Source organism: Myodes glareolus, chromosome 6 (genome assembly GCF_982192425.1).
Source record: "Myodes glareolus chromosome 6, mMyoGla1.1, whole genome shotgun sequence".
NCBI classification, from domain to species: Eukaryota; Metazoa; Chordata; class Mammalia; order Rodentia; family Cricetidae; genus Myodes; species Myodes glareolus.
The window spans coordinates 976,043-995,808 of record NC_142031.1 but is presented as its reverse complement, the minus strand read 5'-3'; the positions used below and the strand labels follow the sequence as shown (position 1 = coordinate 995,808).

Genomic DNA, 19,766 nt, shown 5'->3' with positions numbered 1-19,766 from the left:
ACTCCAGGGGCTATTGGGGGCTCCTTCATCTAGACCTACCCCCCACCTCAGCCAAGAGACAAAAACAGCAAATCAGTCACAGTTTTATTAGAGTCTGGGTTTAAAAGGTCCAGTCCAGGGGAAGGTGGCAACGCTGAATCCTGGATGCCACCGGCCAGGGCCAGTCTAGCACCAGATCCACTTCACCAAGTGAGGACTGGGCCAGTTCCTGGCACAGATGTGTGCGGGGCAGGAGCAATGTCCAGCAAGCAGAGGTCCTTCCTGCCTTCAGCCTGGTCCCTGCAGGTCCCCGTCCCGCGGGCACAGTCATGGCCACTGGCCTGTGGTACAGCACTCGGCTTCCTCTCTTCTCTGACTTGGGCTTGTAGATGGGTCTCCTCGCCAGTGTCCTGGGCTGCGGTTGCCTTCCTCTGCTAGCACTCATGCAGAGAGAAACAGACCAGGAGGTGTGGGAGGCAGAGAAGCTGACACCACCTGCATCCCACAGTTGGGCAAAGGCATTCGGGACAGTGTTGGCCTCTTACAGAGGCCAAAGAGGACAGGAAAAGAGGGAGGAATAGTGTGGTCAGAGGCTGGCTGTCCTCAGTCAGGTGCACAAGGTGTCCAGGTCCAGCTCAGCAGCTGAGGAGTCAAGGATATGGTGACTTGCTGGCCTCAGGATTAGGTCTCTCTACTGTAAGCCACTGCATCTTCTGCTGGTGCTGCTGAACAGCATCCTGGACACGAGCATCCATCATGGCCTCCGTGAGGACCCCATCCTCAGAGGCATACGCCATGGCCTGGTGGGAGAGAGGACACAGAAGAAGAGGCTGGCTGCTTGCACAGGGAAGCCCAAGGTTCTGGCACAGTGGGCATTTCCTGAGCTTATCACTGGACTTACAGCCCCACTGCTGCTTCTGCTGCCTTTGTCAATGACTTTCTAAAATGAAAGTTTGAACAGCTGTTGCTCCTCCACACACACAGGCAGCTAACTCCCTCTAAGCAGGACACAACTGTACAGACCTCAGAACCCCCTAGAGATTCTGGCTCCATTTTCCAGCTCAGGCAGACACCAGGTCACACAGCCAGGTTGTGCAGCTGTGTACCTTACAGGCCTCCTGTGGCTCCCAGGGCCCTACCCTCAGGGCAAACGATGTCAGTGTGAGGTTTCTCTAATTAGAGCCAAGTGGTACTCTATTCATACCGTGTGAGCATGCCCCCTCCCGCTTCCTTATCCTCTCTGAGGTGGGCACTCCAGGACCAGCCAATAGGAATCTGACACTGCAAAAGGAACAGGGCTCACAGGTGGTTGAGACCACACTGCTGGTTTTCTGTTTGAAGCAGAGCATGTTCCAAAGGCATCAGCAAAAAAGGTATGGAGAATCCTGAAGACGAGGCAAAGGGATTCTCACAAGAAGTAGGGCCTAGGATGCCTGAAAACAATGAAGAGAACACTGTAGGCAGAAAATGTTCCTCCTCAGGCACCAGGACAAACATACCCTACAGAAACAGTTCTGCCAGGACCATCACCTGTGAGAAGATGACCATACTATAAAGGTATTCTGTCCCTCTGGATAAGTGGGGCCACCAGGAACAGATGACCTAGGGTCCACTGTCCTATTATGATTCACTGGGGAGGAAGACTTGGCCCTAGAGCCAGATCACCAACTTTGCGAGGTAGGTATAAGCCATGGATAATCTTTTCCAGCTTGACCTCACCCAAGACCAAAAGTAAGGGTAGCTACACTGGAGCCCTGGTTGGACGGACAGGGCGGCACTCTCTAAGTGACTACACCTTGCCAAGGACCCAGCTGAGGAGCCATAGAGCCACACAAGCTCATCCACCAGCCAGCCTAGTAACAGGTGAAGCACACTGGAACAGACACTAGGGCTTGACCCAGGGTTACAACCAAGCCAAGGTAGGGGTAAACAATGCTATGAAACAGAGCCAACATTCACAACCTGCTAGAGACAAGGACATGGTGCCTGTGCTCTATCTTGCAACTTTTCTATAAATTCAAAACGATTTTTAAGTTTACTAGGACAGCGGTGCACCTGTGGTCCTGGCTATTCATGAAGCTAAGGCAGAGTTGCTTGACTGTGAAGTTCAAGGCCAGGCTGAGCAACATAGCAAGACCCCAGCTCAAAAATGAGTAAATGGGGGCTCAGCAGTTAGGAGCATTTATGGCTCTCACAGAAGACCTAGGTTCAAGGCCCCAGCACCAACACTGGATGGCACACAACCACCTGTAACTCCAGCTCTAGGGAAATCAATATACTCTTTTTTGTTTTTAGACAGGGTCTCTCTAAATAAAACTCTGGCTGGTTTGGAACTCACTATGTGGACTAAGCTAGCTGCAGACCAGCTGCCTGCTTCTTCCTCTGCTGGACTTAAAGGTGTGTGCCACCACTCCCAGCCTCATGTCCTCTTCTAGCCTTGTAGGCACCAGGCATTCATGTAGTGCACATAAATCCATGCAGACACTCCACATATACACAGAAGGGGAAGGGAAAGGAACATTCCCTAGCAGCTTCCACACTGACATCAGAGCCAGAGGCAGACAGCAAAGTCCACCAGTCCTGATGAGCAGGGCTGCTGAGTTCCAGAGCCCGAGACAGAAGTGCTGACAGCTGAGGCCAGCCCAGTCACAGAGCAAAACCTGTCTCGAATAAACAGAACAAAACCCTAAGCCCAGCCTGGTAGCTTACACTGTAATCCCAGTTCTCAGGAGGCCGAAGAAGGAGAATTGTAAGAGCATTCAACGCCAGCCTGGGCTACAGAGTGAGACCACGTCTCAACAAACAAGAGGACTCCTTCCACTGCACAACGGCAAACCACGGCAGCCTTCTTACTTTTTATGACACTGGGGATTCATTCAGGGCTGAAGACACGAGGTAGACACTACCACTGAGCTACATCCCAGCTTTCATTTCATTTTTAAATTGAAGAGGATCTTGCTGCGTTTCCCAGGCTGATCTTGAATTTGCAATCCTCCTAGCTTCCTAAGTACTGAGGTCACAGGTATGTGCACTCATATATTCTACCTGGCAACGGTTTCTTAAACATGACATTATAGACCACAAAATGAAAAAAGGGGATAATCAGACTCCACCAATATTTAAAAGTTTTGTACACTAAGACAGGCAGATGCTTCTCTATGAATTTGCAGCCAATCTGGTCTACATAGCAAGTTCCAGGCCAACAGCAGAAAAAGAATATTACCAACAATTAAAAACAACAACAACAACAAAATAAATAAATAAATAAAAAAAATACTCTACAGAAGAAGACATTTGTAAATCACATATCTGGTAAGAGGCTAATATCCACATTCTGGAAGGAGAGGTGTTCCTACAATTCAAGAAGAAAAACCCCACAACTTCAATGTGAAAGCAACAACAGCATACAGGTCTGTGGGCTATTGGACCTACCTAGGCAGCACCTTGGTATCTTCCTGGACCTCCCATTCCTGAGAATAGCCTAGATGGACCTGCCTTATCCACTCTGACAGAACCCTCAGGGAGCATCCCCAACTCTCCCCTCTGAGGTCTTTATTGGACTGTTGCTACTCTCTGACAATACATTAAGAGACAGGGTGAGCTGTCTTGGTGGAAGCTTTGTGAGCCAGGTAGCCTGCTGGATGAGCTCAGTCTATCACCCCATATTTCACATGCTGAACATCTGACATCCTCCTAGGAAATGTATGAGATCATCCTTCAGAGGAAGGCATTTCACTCACAGGAGGGCACAGAAAGGGTCCCTGGTTCCTTGGAATTCATGCATGAATCACACAAAAAGCTCAGTCATGCTGTCTGTACATGAAGACCCAGCAAGACCTTATCCTCTATTAACCAGGAAAGACCCCTCTTCAAGATCAGACTGTGCTGACACCGACCTTTGTACGCTGGCCCCCAGAACTGTGGGGAGACAGTTTCTTGGTTGCCACACTGTGCTAAGCTCCCTGTTCTTCATCCTCAGTGTGGAAACAAACCCTGGTTACAGCAGGGTGCAGTCTTCAATGTGAGATGTATATTGTAGCAGCTAACCTAGCCTGTTTACACTAATACTATCCCTACTGTAGTTAGGCTACGAAGTCCAAACCTAAGTAGGACTGTCCCATGCATGCCCCACGCCAAAGACACCACTAAGCTTTAGTGGCTAGGCTGTCACTGGTTATAGACAGTTGGCTACAAGGACATGGTGAAGTTGGCACAAAAGTTGAAGTGGCCATAGCACCCCTATCCCATCAATCCGTCAACATGGCTTTTCTTGACAGCACTAGGGGCTGAAATCCCTAAACTGCTCTGGCCCTGCTGTGGGCGTTCCCTGCTGCAGGACCATGGAGCTGCTAGGCAGGTCCCGGGAAAAAACAAGGTTTTAGGGAATGACAACAGGAGACTGTGGCCTATGTACCTTCAACAGCATCTGTCTAGTCTAGGAACGCTCCTGCCCCCTTACTTGTCCTAAAAAGCCCATATCCGTGCCACACGCCTTTATTTCCAGTACTCGGGAGGCAGAGGCAGGCGAATGGATCTCTAGTTCAAAAGCAAGTTCTGGACTGCAGTATAAGTTCCAGGACAGCAAGACCCACATAAAGAAACTGTTCTCAGAAAACAAAACAACACAAAACAAAAAAGCCATAATCTATACATGAAGTGCACATCACTGATCTGGAGCAAGAACTCAGGACTTGTCTGCAACTGTCGTAATAGCCAACCCAACAAGCAGTCAGTCCTCTCGAGACCTGCATATCTACTCCAGGACCCTGACATTCCCTAAGACTGTGACAGCTCCAGATTGGGGCCAGCACATGATCAGCCAGTGATAGCATAGCCCCATTCTCCCTGAGTCTCATCAGCCCTTGAGGTGATCTTAGTAGTACCAAAGGCCACATGGTTATCCACGCTGGGAACATCCTTCAAAAGAAAACTCCCTGTGAGATCAGAGTGGGTTTAGTCCCAGGACTCTAACTCACCTGCCATGCCACAGCAAGCTGAGCGATCTCCCGGCCTGACATCCCCTCCGTCAGCTGGGCGACCTCCGAGCATTTCTTTCCGTAGTCAAACTGGGCCACCTTCAAGCGTCTGAAGAAAAAGTCCCCAAGTGAGCCTGTGCTGCCACAGCTTCTTCACAAAGGGGGCTGGGGAGGTGGGAGCAAGGCTGTCCAACATCACCCAATCAAGGTGACATTGTGGGCGTTTTTTGCACAGCCTCATTGGATGAAGTGAACTTAGCCTTCCTTCCTGACCTACAGGAGAGGCTCAGGTTGGAGCCAGGCAGGGTTGGATTACACTCTCCTAATCGGCCTGGCCTTCATGTCACTCACGAGACCCAAACGTAACACAGTCAGCACCCAAACAGCAGGCATAGTCAAATCTCAGCCAATGATGAAATGCTAACAGAGCAGGCAGATCTCTGGGTGAGAATAGTTAAGTAAAGAGCCCTGTCTGTAATCTGAGCTTCCACAATAACATCTGACCAAAAGCCGCAGAAATACACATTAAACTTGCATGCCTGAGCTGAGGCTGGGGTTATGAGGCCAGCAGTAGGCAGAGGACCTGGTCAGTACGGATGGGGGATGGGCTCGCAGGAAACAGCACTGCTAAGCTGTGTTGGCAACAGGCAGCAGGAGGGATTCAGGTCAGGACATGAAGCCCGAATGCCACAGAGCCCGGGGCCCAGGAGACAGCTGAAAGCGGGGCGGCCTCTGCAACAGGAGTGTGGGAAGTGTGCTAGACACAGCAGCGAGGGGTTTCTTCCCATCCCTGCCCCTACATGGCTGCAGTGCGGCCTCTGGGAGTGGCAGGGCAGCTTTACAGCTACACAGAAGAAAGCCAGGTCACTCAGTCAACAGCTGAGGATGCTAACTGGCTACTTTCAGACCCGGTAAAGAGACTCAGCAAACTTAGAGGATGCTACATTCCCTTGATACCCAGAGGCCAGTGACCCAGGACTTCAAATTAGCTCATGAGAGTGGGCTCTTTGACAGACTTGCAGCTGTCCCCAGTTAAAGAGCAATGGCAGGAAGGGTTGAGGGTCCCCATGACAGAACCACCTTTGTCAGGACTTATGTACTGAATGTGACCTCCCACAGATGGCCTAAACCCCAGGAAGATAGGTTCCAGGTCAATAAGGGGACCCCACGGGGCTGGACACTTACTGCTTTCCTTCTGTGGCCGGCTTAAGAACATACTTGTCAAAATACATTCTCACCAGGCGCTCTCGCTCCTCCCGCTGCGGCAGGGCAAAGCAGACCATCTCGTCAATGCGGTCATTGATGGCCCAGTCAAACTGCTCAGGTTGGTTACTGGCCAGGACCAGCATGAACCTGCAGTCACAAAGTGCATGCTGAGGGCTTGTCTGATCCCAGGTCACCCAGGGGCCTCCGCAGGTAAACTTTATAGATGGGTGCAACTTGGCAGCTCTCTTTTCCTTCCTTCTCCCCTTCCCTTATAGGCCTTTCCTTTCCTCTCTTTTCTTTTCAAGATGGGATTTGAATCCAGAGATTCAAGAATGCTAGATGAGTGTTCAATTACTGATCTACCTCTAGACTTTGGCAGCTTTTTAAGTCAGGAAACCCCAGGAAGACCTGAGATCAAGGTTGCCTAGTATCTTAAGGTTCTGTTGTCCTCAAATCACTTTTTCCCAATGGCCCTGTGCTAGACTACAGTCACAGCAAGTGAGGGGATGTTTACAACTGCTAAGATGGGTACATACTTATTAGAAGGCTAGGTCCTATCCTGGTGATGAGCTAGCTAAGGACAGGATTAGGGGATTTGGAAGAAAGGAGCCTGTCTGACCATAGGCATCCACCCTGCCACTGGCTTCTGGGAAACAGTTCAAATTGGGGTCTCTTTCAAGGCCAAGATGCTACTCCAGTCCCAGTAGCCCAGATAAGGACCAGGGCTCCATCTTTCTACACATGATACTTGGGATCTGCCCCCAGGAAGAGCAAACACACTCTAGTCTCATGCCCTAAAGCAGGCTTCGGGCATGTTCAGTTATCGGGAAAGTCTCAGCCCAGCTGCATGTGGACAGCTGATGTCATGAGGCATGAGATGATGCTCAAACTGGGGTGGCCTTGTGGACAGGAACCAACCCAGCAGACTTGATGTTTCATACCCTCCAGGGCCCTTCTCGGTAGGAACATGAAGACACCCCAGACAGTTGCCCACATACTATGTCCTGGGTCCTTGTGAGAACGGAGGCTAACAATGCCCAGAAGTTTCTGTACGGGGAGCTAGGGCAAGGACTGCACTTACTTACTACTGTGCTGTCCCGTCCTGTGTAGGAATGCGTTCAGAGTAGCCCTGAGGTCTTCACTTATCTTTTCCTACAGGAAGAAAGTTTCGCATTAGTCTCCAGCCTAAGGAGCAGTTTTGTACATGGCCAAGGAAAAGTGTCCGCACTGTTGGGAGGGTAGGGCAAGGGTGAGACACACAGGCCTAATTTGACAGTCAGAATTTGGATTCCTGTTGTTTAGCATCTCCAAGACAATAGTTCAATGACAAACTCCTCAAATTTAGGAGGAAAAACAACTGAGCAGCATCCTCAGCTAGCACAGCATGAAGACTTAGCCGCTCTGTGCTCTAGGGCACAGTAACCTCTAGGCTGGTCCCCTGCTCGACTGGCTTAGTGCACCCAGCTCTGAACAAATCCCACTGAGAGATAGAGTTCCGGGTACTCACAGTCGCTCGCTTCCTGAGGAAGGCGTCTGCTTCATCCACAAAGAGCAGGAGGCTGTGAACCAGAGGGTGGTCAGGCAAGGGGATGCTGGGATCCTACAAGCCAACACCTGGGAGCTCCCAGAAGCAATAGGAAGTATAGTGCATACCCCTGGGAGAAGATACGCTAAGGAACACAAGCCTTGTCCTGTCAGGGACTCTTAACATCCTGACCCAAGAAAAACGGAGCTCACAATTCCAAGAACCCTGAGAACCCAGCTGCAGCTCTGATGGGATACGCTAGGCAGAGGAACGCTCCTCCTACCCACAGATCTCACAGTAGGCCTCATGTCCAGGTCAGAGTAAGGGCTGAGATGCATGTATTCAGCATCAGGAAGAAGTAGTTATTCAAGGTAAAATGGCAAAGACCAAAGGCAAGGACACAACAAGGTATGATGGCAATGCCAGGGACAATTATAACCAGCTGTGCCACACTGCATGAGCTGATGTGATATCCTCAGCCAACTTCTGGAGGGTCCCAACACAGTCAGAGAGGCCGACATCCACTGCTCTCCCCACCTGAGCTAGCCACTCACTAGCCACTCACTCCCGGCAGCAATTATACCTGCCAGTGTTCTTGTACGGGAAGCCTTGAGACCAGACTGACATTTTTTTCTAATAAAGCCTTCAGAATAAGTACCCACCCCTACATGTCTTCAGAATCTAGAGGTTACCCGTGAACTCCCACACAGTATCAAGGACAAGACAGTGGGGAGACAGCAGGGTACTTGTTGGATACCTGGTGGGCCCCCAGAAGTGGGAACCTGTGAATGTGGGGGTTGTATGCTCACCCTCGTCGGCTAGTGCTTGCCCAGTCGAAGACCTTGTGCATGGCGGTCACACCCTCCCGCCCCATGGGGGCCACGTCCCCGCCTGTCATGATGGCGTAGTCCATGCCTGAATGCAGTGCGAGTTTCTAGGCAAGGAGGGTGGGGAAACAGAGCAGATGTTCCCTCCCAGACTCCCAGGCCCACAGCTCCACCAGCCAACCAATCCTGCCCAGCATGGGTGGTCCCTGACCATCTGAGCTGAGGTGGGGAAACAGTGCAGATGTTCCCTCCCCGACTCTTGAGCCCACAGCTCCACCAGCCAATCCTGCCTAGCACATAGTCCCCCACCATCTGAGCTGAGATGCCCAGCGGCACCCAGTCCCACCGTCACAGCCAGATATTTTTACCTTGGCAAACAGGGTTTTGCCAGTCCCTGGTGGTCCATACATCAGAACGTTTCTATACAGGCTTTTGTTCTTCTTGGTATTTCTTGTTGCGATGGCAATATCTCGTACCCGTGCCTCCAGGCTAGGCTGCCAGAGAAAGATGAGGTTTGGGAACCTGGTCTCCCAGCCTCCGGACAGCCTTAGGAGTGGAAGGACCACAGGTATTCTAGTGCAGCCTAGTCACTGTGGACACTGGACTGGCCTATGAAATATCTGAATACGGTACAGTAACATGCACTTCAGGACCCCAAGGCCACAGCATAAGGATCACACACACACCAGCCAAGCTTTGCCATCCCTTCCTGGGGCCACAGCCGCCACAGTGACGTGACTTACACTGAGGATGACGCCCTCCAGTGCGTCCTGGGGTCTGCTGAACAGTCGCCTGCTGACCTGTGGGGGAAACCGTCACGGTTGGCAGGACACACAGCCACCATGAAGTACTGCACCGAACAGCCCAAGATTAGTACCCCAGTGTCAAAGCTGGAGAAACAGTATCTACTGTGGGGCCTGGGTGACACCAGGCTACTCTCCCACCTCTGTGCCAGGACAGACCTTGACCTCAGGTCATGAAGAGCTAAAGCAGACCCAGGAGCAGTCATACAATTAGATAACACTGATTCAACAGGCCCCATTGGTGCAGCCCAGTCATGAGAAAACAACCATGCCAGCAGGAAAGAGAAAGCAGAAACGTTGTTCGGGTAAAGGAGGGAGGACAGAGAAAACGTGCACACTTGTGATATGGGAAGAAACCTGGCAAGGATGTGGAACCTTATTGTGGCCATACCTGAATGGGATGCCTCAGTGCCTCCAGCACTGAGATGCGGGAGGTCTCCCTCACCAGGGATGGCTTTCCCAAGCGGGCCTCAATATACCGACCAGCAACAGCAGTAGCGTTCTTGGCAGAATAGACTCCAACTGCCAGTAGTGTCAATCCAGCCACCTGGAAGTGAAAAAGCCACACCTCTGCCCCACAGTTCATCCTGAGCCCAAGAGCAGCTGAGATCTTATGGTAGCTTACGCTGGACCCTGGTTGAACCCCAAACCTACACTACAGTCGGTCAATGCTCACTTGCATACCTCAGGGACAGCAAAAGCATGTCACTGGGACTGCCCATCAGAGCAGGTTGTAAGAACGTGGGATGTGGCTGGACGGGGCTGGATAGTCACTAACTGCCTTTCTGGCCTTCCACTACTTTCTTACCATTGAAAAAGTTAAACTTCATTCTTAGAAAACCAGGCTAGCCACAAAACACGAGTTCCTTTTAAGTGGTAATTTATTAGTGCACCAAGCAGCTCCACAGAGAGGGGGCATCTTCCAGGCTGGCCTGTGGTTTACTGGTGACTTCCTGCCTAGCATTCCTAAGACCTTAGGTTCCATCCCCAGCACCCCGAATAATAAAAATAATGTGCTTTCAACATTCCCCTTAGCGGATCAACCCCTGCACCTAGCATGAAGTCATCCATGACCCTGAAGATGTCTCAGGCCATCTCCTACCTCACAGACCACCTCCTGCCTCACAGAATTAGCTGGGAACACACTATCAAAAAACGCCAGGTAGCTGGGCATGGTGACAACACCTTTAATCCCAGCATTCAGGAGGGTGAGGCAGGTAATCTGTGAGTTTGAGGACTGCCTGGTCTACATAGCAAGTTTCAGGACAGCCAATCCTACAAAAATCAGAGCTACATAATAGAGAGATCCTGTCTAAAGAAAAAAAAAGGTAAGATTTAAAAAAAAACTTAACAGCACCTTCTCCCAAGGACACTGGAAAGTGAATTCTGGCCCTTTCCTACACCTGTTCCTGGATTAGAAGTCTGAAGCCTGGGGCTAGAGAAATGGCTCAGTGGTTAAGAGCATTTGCTGCTCTTCCAGAGGACCAGGGTTCAATTCCCAGCACCCACATGGAAGCCCACAACTGTTAGCAGTTCCAGTTCCAGGGGATCTGACAACCTCACAGCAGTGCACATAAAATAAAATAAATAAACAAACAAAGAAGCCTGAAGGTAGGCTGCGCTGCCAGGACTAGATGGGGTTTGTCCCTCCAAGAATTACATGTTAGGTACTTAGTCTCATGCAATGCTGCAAAGTTTGCAAAACCTTCAACAATAGGGCCTAGTAGAAGCCATTAGGTGGCCCTATTCAGACTTTCCAACACCAGATGAACTTTCTTGTTTGTAAGTTAGTCAGCCTTGGGTACTGTGGAGGCCCAAAGAGGCCAAAGGTCAGACTAGTTTTTAGTTCAAGGTCCCACCTAGTTGTAAACCAGAGTTCTGCTACCTCAAGGCTATTGGGCAGGAGTGGTTAGTTGCCAGACCTAGTGCTCCTGGAATAGGGAAGCAGTTGGTTCCTACCTAAAACAAAAGCCAAAGGATTCAAAGATGTTCCAGTTCCTTTTATGGAAATATCTTGGGATTCCACCTGGGAGTGGGTTGCCTACAGTGTTTGGTCTAAGGCATGAGTCTAGGGCGTGAGTGAGGAATGTACCCCAGGACTTTCAATCTGTATGTTAATGCAGTCCTTTTGTTCTGCTCCTACCCTTTGAAATCAGGGGTACATTAAGTTGTTGGAAATTAAACTTGGACGAATTTTAAGTACTCACTGAAATTCCCTCCCAATACTATCCTATGTGTTTCTGTGTTTTATTATTTTTGTTTGCGTTCTCGTATTCCTTACTATGTTTCTAGATTCCCATGCCTCCACTCTGGAAGAAAGGTAATCTTGTGGAGGTCCCTGACAGGGCACCCTGCGAGAGCAGCCTAAGATGGATTAAGACAAGACTGAATTGTCTGAAATGCTTTAAGTCCAAATACTCTGTCATGTCTCACTATAGTTCTTGAAGACAGTTGTAGTAGCTCATGTGCCTGATCAGTGCTGAGTATATCAGAAAAATACTAGATGTCTTTATAGCCAGCAGGAAACGGCTGAATTTTACAGGGAAGCCCCCAGAGACTGTGTCTCAGAACTGCCCACTAGGCTCTCCCATAGGGTACTATGGTAGTACGTACCGTGGCTGTCACTTTGTCCCAGTCTGTCACAAAGGCACGGAATCCTTCACCAAACAAGGTACCAGCTGTCCTGCATGGGGGGGTGGGTTGGGGGGGAGTCATATGACTTTCTAGAAGTGATACATGGCTGGAGAAGGTCAAAGAAAAGAAACTAGTGAAGTCCTTTAGGTCAGATCAGTCTACCAAGATGGGGGTGTTAAAAGCTGACGATGAAGAGGTCAGAGGACCTTTGATGACCAGTAACTTCCTAGTGTGAATTGGGATAGCAGGTCCTGGGCTCTGGCTGCCTCCTTACCTGATGGACTCCAAGATGGTCTGGCGGTGTTCAGCAGCCTTTAGTCGAATCTGCTCCCGGATGATGTCTGCATTCTCTCGATCAGCCTTGGCCCGTGCTCGGGCCTCAGCTTCTACCCGCAGCATCTCATTCTTATGTCGCAACTCCATCTCTCGCTCCACGGTGGCTGCCCAGGGAAAGGCAAAGACAGCAGTCTTCAGCTCATACTATGCCTGCCTCTGCCCACATTACTGACATGCACACACAGGCCTAGATATTGCATGGACCAGAAGCAGCAGTGTCACAGTGAACAACCCATACTGCAGAGCAAGCCCTGAAACAGCCTGGACCACCCTTAGGATGACATATTTTAAAAACAAACAAAAATGTGGACGATCACCAGAAAAGTCATGAGATGCAACAACGTGTGCCGTTTCTGTCAGCAGTAAGAACCAATCACTAATGACACCAACAAACTGCCTCAAACCCTTCCTGACAGACTCCTGGAGACAGGAAATGTTCCTGCAGGTTGGCCTAAAGAACTAAGGCCAGGCAATGTTCCTATCCAAATCAACTCGTCCCAGAACTTTCTGCTCAGGGGCGAGGCTACAGATGAAGCTTCTGCTGAGAATTAGTTCTTTGAAACCACGGCATCCAGCGCTGTCTGGTGTCAAAGCACAGGCTGTAAATACAGTCCTTAGCTGAGGTCGCAGTGTGCCTCTGTGCAGGCGTTTCTTAAGGACTAAGATGCCCAACAAAGCCAGCCATCCTTGGTGACCACCTACCTCGACGCATGGCCTCCTGCTTCTGCACAGACTCCTCCTGTTTCCTTAAATTCTCTTCATTCAGAAGTTGCTAAGAGAGAAGGCATAGGAAAGGTAAAAGCTTTTGAAAAGCAGAATAACAAACAAATACCAAGCCAACAGATTGGAGCTGCTCTGAGTCAGGAATGCTTCTGCCCACCTGAGGAGTCCCAACTGTCTTGGGGCTCCAGCTGGTACACTCCAGTGCAGGCACATCTGCTGTTGGCCCAGGGCATGCACACATTAAGGGACTGGTTTCAGAGCTGCCCCACCTGCTGGGGCAGAAGCAGCCTTTATAGCAGCTTCAGTAATGTAGTTCGAAGTCCCCCAGGGCCTGCATCTATGCTCTATAGAATCTGATTTTTGCCTACTGAGATTAACAGCTATAATGCCCCAGCAAACAAAACATGAACACAAGCCCAAGGCTGATGAGCTCCCTATAACAGGGAGCCAGCATGGAACACATGAGGCCTATCCAGGTTTTGAATTACCCAGGGACCTTGCCCTCCACCATTCACTGACCTTGCTAGTTAGACAGGTGTCCATCTAGCAAGAACCCTCAAAGTAACTGAAAAACCCACCTTTGTCGTGGAAGCATAAGAAATTCCGTGCATGGGCTTGTGTATGTGCTTGAACATGCCTGCATACATGTCAACATGTAGAGTATGTCTGCATTCAGGTGTGTGTCTGGGTGTGTTCATTATGCACACAGGCCCGTAAATATACACATGCCAGGGCCTACCAATGTCTGAGAAAATTCACCCAGGACCAGCAACACTTGCATTCTTGCCCATGCACTTGCCTGCATCATCCCCTAGCTACTGCAAGGACAGCACAGCTCTCAGAGGTGTGCCCCACTTACCTGCTGTTTCAGCTGGTCGTCATAGCGCTGTCGAGCCAGCTTATCCTGGTATTGGGCCCTCTAGGGAAGAAGACGGAAGACACACTGTGGCTGGAGAAAGAAGCTACTAGAAGCATCAGAGATGATCTTGACCCACCCTGGAGTGGTTGCTGAGTAAGTCACAGGTGAGCTGCCACCTTCCGTAAACATGCAGGTGCAGGACAGCTCTGTACCAAGAAGTCTATGTTTGGGGGTTATTGGTTTTGCTTATTTTTACAATTATGGTCCAGGTCCTAGTACAACTACCACCCTCAACTGGTCAGTAACTAAAAGATCCAGAGTGACATCTCAATGTCCCATCCCCGCTCCTGTTCCCCCGGCATAAGTGGCTGCGTGTGCACTTACAGCCTGGTGCTGCCGGGTCTCTTCACTCAGAGTTTTCCTTCTTTCCTCGGCTTGCACGCGGATCTGTTCACTCTTCAGTTGCTCTACAGCAGCTTCATATTCCTACAGAACACAGGCGTACTCTGTAAGGCTCACACTGCCCACAGCCCACTCCATGATGCTACAGACTACAAGATGGCAGCATCAAAGGCCATGCCAACTGGTCCATGTAACAGGCTGAGATAAGGCAGAAGACAACTTTAAAACATAGTCTGGACAGATACTCATATAACCTCAGTGGGCTCACAGCTCTAAGCACACAGACAAGACCAGGCAGGCACAGAGATCAGGATGCTACTCACTCCTTTGCCCTGAGTTCAGATCACAACTGTACTGTATTAGCAGACAAGGACTAAGGATGGAGCCCGCCCCATGCTCACTGAAAACTCTGACAGGGTTCTTCTTTTAGGTTTTGTTGTTTGTTTTTTTTCAAGACATGTTTTCTGTGTATCCCAGACTGTACTGGAACTCAGCTATCCACCTACCTTTGCCGTCTAAGTGCTGGGATTAAAGGGTGTAACGTCCAGCTTCCAGAGGTTCTTTTGAGTGCAGAGAAATGAAGCACCTCTACTACAGAGTCACAGCAATATACTCAGCATTGTGTTCTTACGTCCCCCAGTTCCTTCAAATGGAGGACACATCCATAGGTCTGTCATCTGTGCTGGCACCAGCCCACAGCTCACCTTGAGTTTAGATTGTTGTTCCAGCTGCAGTGTCTGCTCCTGCATCTGCGCAAGACTCAGTGCCTCCTTGGCATGACCTGTAGAGTACAGGAGCGTAGGAGAGAGGGTGTTAGTATACCAACAGTAGACACATCCGTGTGGGCCACAACAGACCTTTCTCTCATGCCAAGGGGCTTTCCGAAAAACAACACTCAATCCTGAATCATTTCCAGACTCCTACAACGATCTCTCCTTTCAAAGCTGCTGCCTTATCTCCAACAGAGCCTGGTGAGTTTGGGTATGCAGCTCAGTTGTTAAGAGTTTGCCCAGAATGCACAAAGCCCCAGGTTAGACCCCTAACACCACACAAAATCAGGTGTAATGTGCATGCCTGTCATCCTAATATTCTGAAGGTGGAAGCCAGAGGATCAGGAGTCCAACACCCTCAGCTGTGTTGTGAGTTTGAATTAGCCTGGATTCCATGGAACTTTGTAGAAGTGATGGAGATGAGACAGTAAGAGCTTGGTGAGCTCAGGCCCTAACCCAGGGGATCCTTGCCAAGAACACCATCAGAAAGACCACCACACAATCATCCAGATGGGGTAGTGGAGCAATGACAAACCAGGCTTTTTCCAATTAGGGAGGCAGAGCTCTGGCTGGTGTCCATATCTGTATCCATTAATGACGTTAAAAAAACATGCATGCAGAAAAGGATGAGTAAGGATCAGATAGCAGACAATGCACCTAGGTTATAATACCTTCTGTGTTCTGTGTCAGATGGTACTGATGCTTGTCAATACTTAGATACACTCTAAAGAGGCTTAAGCATCAGGCTTCCAAATCTTCCGTGATAGTTTCTCTTACCAATACCTTATTGTTAAAATTTTCTAACACAGAAACCACAGGAGTGAAGATCAAACTCAGAGATCCGCCTGCTTCTGCCTCCCAAGTCCTGTGATTAAAGGTGTGTGCTACCACTGCCTGGCTGTTTACATTTCTGAAGTCCTGGGATTAAAGGTGTGTGCTACCACTGTCTGGCTGTTTATATTTCTGAAGTCCTGGGATTGAAGGTGTGCGCTACCACTGCCTGGCTGTTTATATTTCTGAAGTCCTGGGATTGAAGGTGTGCGCTACCACTGCCTGGCTGTTTATATTTCTGAAGTCTTCAAGCGCAGCTGCAACCTCAGTATGTTACTTTTGAGTAACTTCTGAGAAACAAGCACGCTATTAACCAGAGATTAATACATGGGTATCTGGAGGGAACATAGCCTAAGACAGGGGTACCACGGTAAGAACATTTCACAGGTTTAGATGGCAATGGCAAATGTCTTGGTATCTGGGATCAATTCACAGAGCACACAGTTTGGAAAGAACTCCACCAGTGGGTAGCAGTGTCAGAGCTTCCAAGGACCTTCCAAGACCACCTCCTCCTAGACTCTCTAGTCTTCAATGACCAGGATGGAAGACAAAACTCACACCTGAAGAGAGACAGAAGCAAGGCACAGCCCTACCCTAATTCAAGTTGTAAGCTTTGAAGCCAAGAGTTGAGCAGACCATGGGAACCCCTGACATTCTGACAGGAAAGGGTTGGGGAGAGCAATACTCCTGGGGCCTCATCTCAGCAAATAGACAGGTAGGAGGGTATCACAGCCCAACAAGCCTGGGACCAAATTCCAGCGGTTTATTCTCCATGTGACTTTGGCAAGCTCAGCTAAAGTCTCTATTTTCATGTGAAATGAGACAGAACAGGTAAGTTTTCAGCACAAGTTTAGGGCCCACCTGAGACTATTCTACAAGAAAAGAACTCTGATGGGGCATGTAGAACCCACAGGAGGTGCTGCTGGCCCAGAAAAGATAGTTCTGAGAGTAGAGGCCAAAGCACTGGACCCAGGGGAGAATGGCCTGGGCCAGAGTTCAGGACTGCAGTGTGGGCACCTAGATAGCAATGGATATGCAAGAATAGCCGGGATGCAGTGAAGGGCCCTGCTCCCCGTAGTCTGTAACAGATGGTAGGAATGGGACTGATAGCCGAGATTCGAGTCCGAAATTCTAGGTGCGCCTAAAGAGTGACCCTCCCCCAACCCAGGAGTCACCAAAAGTGTCCCCTACCTAACCCTGTAACAGGACATTGGATCATCTGTCAAGTCTGTTAACACTGGAAATGCTTTGAAAAACAGCCACTTTTTCTCATTTCAACCCAATCACTGAGATTATCTAGCAAACATATGAGATTATTACCTCTGCTAGGTCAAAAGAGACAGATGATCCTGGTCCCAAATCTGAAAGCTTTGAATGTCTCTATGGGGATTTGAGTCAGCAGGGCTCTGAGACTACACTGCCCAAGACTTGACAGGATCTCACTGCGTACCCTGGCTGTCCCGGAACTCACTATGCAGACCAGCCCAGCTCAAACTCAGAGTTCTGTCTGCCTCTGTCTCTCAAGTGTTGGTGTAGCCCCACAAGAACAGAGAATTTACTCACCAAGTGCCAGACCCTCTCTGAGAGGCTCTGCATATTGTACCTATTTAAATTAGGGTTTCCCTAGAGAGACTTTTAAAAAACAGAGCCCATGCATAAACACAAAACTGAGACCAACAGCATCATTCCTTCAATCAGTATTTATTCAACACCTCCTACACTTCAGGTTTTGCTTTGTTTTTAATTTTATGTGTTTGAGTGCTTGCTTGAAGGTATGTATGTGCACCAAGAACATGTCTGATACCCTCAGAAGCTGGAAGAGGTCCTTGGATTCCCTGAAACTGGGTTAAAGATTGTGAGCTGCCATATGCACACTCAGAATTGAACACAGGCCCACTACAAGAGCAACAGGTGCTCTTAGTCATTGAACTATCTCTCTAGCCCCCATTTCAGGCCCTTAAAAAGATTTCAAATAGCCAGGTGCTGGTGGTGCACACTCAGGAGGCAAAGAGGCAGGCGGATCTCTGAGTTCCAGGCCAGCCTGGTCTATAGAGACCAAACAGCGGGGGCTACACAGCGCTCAGGAGTTCCAGCCAGGGATAACAGTCTTTAAAAAAACAAACAAACAAAAACCTTATATTACATTTTGGCACGAACTGTCAACATCAAAGCAGACAGGATATTTGCAGGGAAACACTGGCTCCGAGAGGATCAAATTTTACAGATACCCTCCCGTCACGTTCCACTGTGGAGTGCTATTATCCAACAATCAATGCAGACTCTACTGCCTTTTGGCTAAAACCAAACGTCTTTCAAAAATGATCCCCTTATTAAGTGGGTGATTACAATCAATTACAGCACGGATCACCTGACCTGGTCATGCCTTTTTGACCTACACCACGTGGAGGCAGCAAGAGAGCCCAGCAGTAACCAAGGCCAGCACTGGCACACGCAACTCGAGCCTCTCTAAAAAGCCTCTCTAAAACGGCCTCTTCTGCCGCGCTGACAGCTGCCAAGTGCAAGAGGGTGACAGGACCTGGGTCTCCCGAAATGCAGGATAGCCACGGCCACGTGACTACCAGGCCGTTCGGGTCACTTGCAAAGCAGGGCTGCAGACAGAACACTTCGCTGCTGAGACGCCAAGAGGACCAAACTCGCAGAAACCACTGGCACCTCTGAAACGAACCTCCCAAGCCCAGCCCGCGCACTCACGCGAGTGCTCCAACTCGCGCGCCGCTTTGGCCGCACGCTCCAGGCCCGTGGGGTCGAAGTTGCTCCATTTGTCCTTGGGCGATTGCCGGTCTCCGGCACCGCGGTCGCCGCCACCCTCCGCCCCGGGCTGCGCGGGCGGCAGAGGCAGCGGAGGCCCCGTTCCTTCGCCCTTGGGGCCCTTGATGCCAAAGAGCCACGACATGGTTCACAAGTGCAGCGCGTCCACGGGGGTCCGCTCCGGACTCTAGCGTGACTCGTGCGGGGATCCTGGCAGGCACCACGCGCCGCGGGTCGGCGAACTGCGCAGGCGCGACACACCCCTCGTCCTTCCCAGCGACGGAAACTCGCGAGGGCCAAAGCGCTCTCCGCCATCGGATTGGCGGCTGCGACAGGGACGCAATTGGCGTCGGCGGCGCGATTTGCCCAACTGTCTAAGGAGGCGGAACTGGACGGAGTTCCTGGACCAAGCAAATCGGAACGAAGTTTTAGGGGTGGGTGTGCCTTCGTCCTAGAAAACGCCCTCTTCTAGCCAAGGTGCTGTGGGTCAGTCGTTATAGGCATTTCTGGAGGCGCTCCAGCCATAGTGGCTACAGATCAGAGACACACTGGACCACACCAGGCAGGGTCGGAACTCCTGCTGTGGGTCCAGACCCAGAACACCTGAAGGAGATGGAGATCCCGAGTTCCCGGAGCTGACTTCTTCCAGACTTGAGATGCCTCAGGCCATGGCAGCCAAGAGCGATTGGTAACCTGCGTGAGATCACAAGCCCGAAGGTTTGAGGGAAAAGGTAGCCACAGGCCCTTGCCGTGACCCCACGCTTTACCGAAGCCCGAGAGACGAAAACAGCCAATCATTGTAGTAAGACTTTGGTAAATGACTCAGAGAGATTGAGCTGGGCTGGTGGCATATGCCTGTAATCTCCACACTCGGGAGACTGAGGCAGAGATCTAGAATATGGGACAAGTCTGGGTTGCATAGCAAGACCCTATCTCAGGTAGCAGGGAGGTTGGCTGGCTGACATTAAGAAGGCAGAGCTATAGCTTCTCTCTGAGCAACTGACTTTACACCTCACCGTCTAATGGAGCACACAGAATGACCCACCAGTTGTATTTAATGAACGTTTACAACAGATGCACCCTAGAGACACTAAGTAAATGAAAGAGAGAAGAATCATGACTGTGT

General features: G+C 50.1%; 1 protein-coding gene across 1 annotated transcript; it reads right to left on the bottom strand.

The window, feature by feature from the left end:
• Positions 1-67: 67 nt before the first annotated feature.
• LOC125388816 (ATPase family AAA domain-containing protein 3A) lies at positions 68-18,888 on the bottom strand. Its single transcript, XM_048417141.3, has 16 exons — positions 18,584-18,888; positions 14,975-15,051; positions 14,253-14,354; positions 13,869-13,928; positions 12,989-13,058; positions 12,225-12,390; positions 11,930-11,999; positions 9,708-9,863; positions 9,257-9,313; positions 8,882-9,007; positions 8,496-8,620; positions 7,669-7,720; positions 7,243-7,313; positions 6,141-6,308; positions 4,956-5,064; positions 68-779 (listed from the first exon to the last, which is right to left on the bottom strand). The coding sequence occupies exons 1-16, from the start codon at positions 18,783-18,785 to the stop codon at positions 630-632; spliced, it is 1,761 nt and encodes a 586-aa protein (XP_048273098.2). The 5' UTR covers positions 18,786-18,888; the 3' UTR covers positions 68-629.
• Positions 18,889-19,766: the final 878 nt, after the last annotated feature.